Genomic DNA, 1,158 nt, shown 5'->3' with positions numbered 1-1,158 from the left:
TTTTATTATTTTTATTTTATGTGAATGAGTGTATTGCCTGCATATGTGTAAGTGCACCTATGTTGTGCAATGCCCACGTAGGAAGGTATTGGATTCCCCTGGAACTGGAATTACGGATGGTTGTTAGCCACCATGTGGGTACTGGGAATTGAACCCAGGTCCTCTTCAAGAGCAGTCAGTGCTCTTAACCGCTGAGCCATCTCTCCAGCCCCAGCAGATACTTTTTTTGTATGTGATTTCACCTTCCCTCTCGATATAATTCTGGATAGAAAAGAGTGTCCTCATGTCTTAATTTACCCAAACCATACATCTGTAAGGTTGCAAAGCCTGAATTTGAACCCAGGTCTATCTGACTCTGACACACAGGCTTTTTCAGCTTTCCTCTAGAATGTCTAGATATTCTTTTATTTAAATGACAGGAGCAAACACACTAGCATGATGATAATGGTAAAGCCCCTTCATTCTTCTGTATCTTTAGTCTAGAAGTCTAGTCAAGATATGGACACTGCTAGAAACCTCCCACTGCAATGCATGCCACCACTTGGTTCAAGTATCCAGTGAGTAATTTCAAGCACAGAAGTAAACAAAGATGCCAACTTACCATCTTCTGAACCCGTGATGATGATAGGCAGCTCAGGATGAAAACTAGCACAAGACACATTTTGGGCATGCCCCTCCAGTGTCTGGACACACGTTTTATTCTGAAATCAAGACACAGGAAGCAGTTTTTAAAAATATTTTCTTTATTATTTTTTTTTGTGTGTGTATGAATGTACTGCCTGCATGTATGTAAACACACCAATGTTATGCAGTGTCTTTAGAGGTCAGAAGAGGGCATCACAACAGGCAGCTGTTAGCCTCCAACTGGGTGCTGGGATTTGAACCCATGTCTTCTGCAAGAGCAGCCAGTGCTCTTAACCTTGGAAACATCTCTCCAGTCCAAGAAAGCAGTTTTATTAGTGAAAAATAACACATCTTTAATTTTCTCAATGCACAAATACTTTATACGGGATAGTGGTTATACAGATCTAATACAGAAATTCAAAAATAGAATTCTTTTGTTGTATACATGACTATTTTCTCATTATTTCATAAGATAGATAAATGTAAATGTAATTATCATATTTAAGAGAAAAACCTAAAAAATGTAGGTTTCAA

General features: G+C 38.5%; 1 protein-coding gene across 1 annotated transcript in view; it reads right to left on the bottom strand.

The window, feature by feature from the left end:
* The window catches only part of LOC103737497 (coatomer subunit beta'-like), a gene marked incomplete at both ends in the record, with an annotated part of 14,263 nt that extends 13,556 nt beyond the window's left edge, over nt 1-707 (bottom strand). The window contains 1 exon segment of the mRNA XM_029565536.1: nt 602-707. Coding sequence (XP_029421396.1) covers nt 602-707 — 106 coding nt within the window.
* Between the last annotated feature and the right edge of the window lie 451 nt (nt 708-1,158).

Source organism: Nannospalax galili, unplaced genomic scaffold, assembly GCF_000622305.1.
Source record: "Nannospalax galili isolate Female #2095 unplaced genomic scaffold, S.galili_v1.0 scaffold12578, whole genome shotgun sequence".
In the NCBI taxonomy this organism is placed as follows: Eukaryota; Metazoa; Chordata; class Mammalia; order Rodentia; family Spalacidae; genus Nannospalax; species Nannospalax galili.
This window is presented reverse-complemented; position numbering and strand designations above follow the sequence as displayed.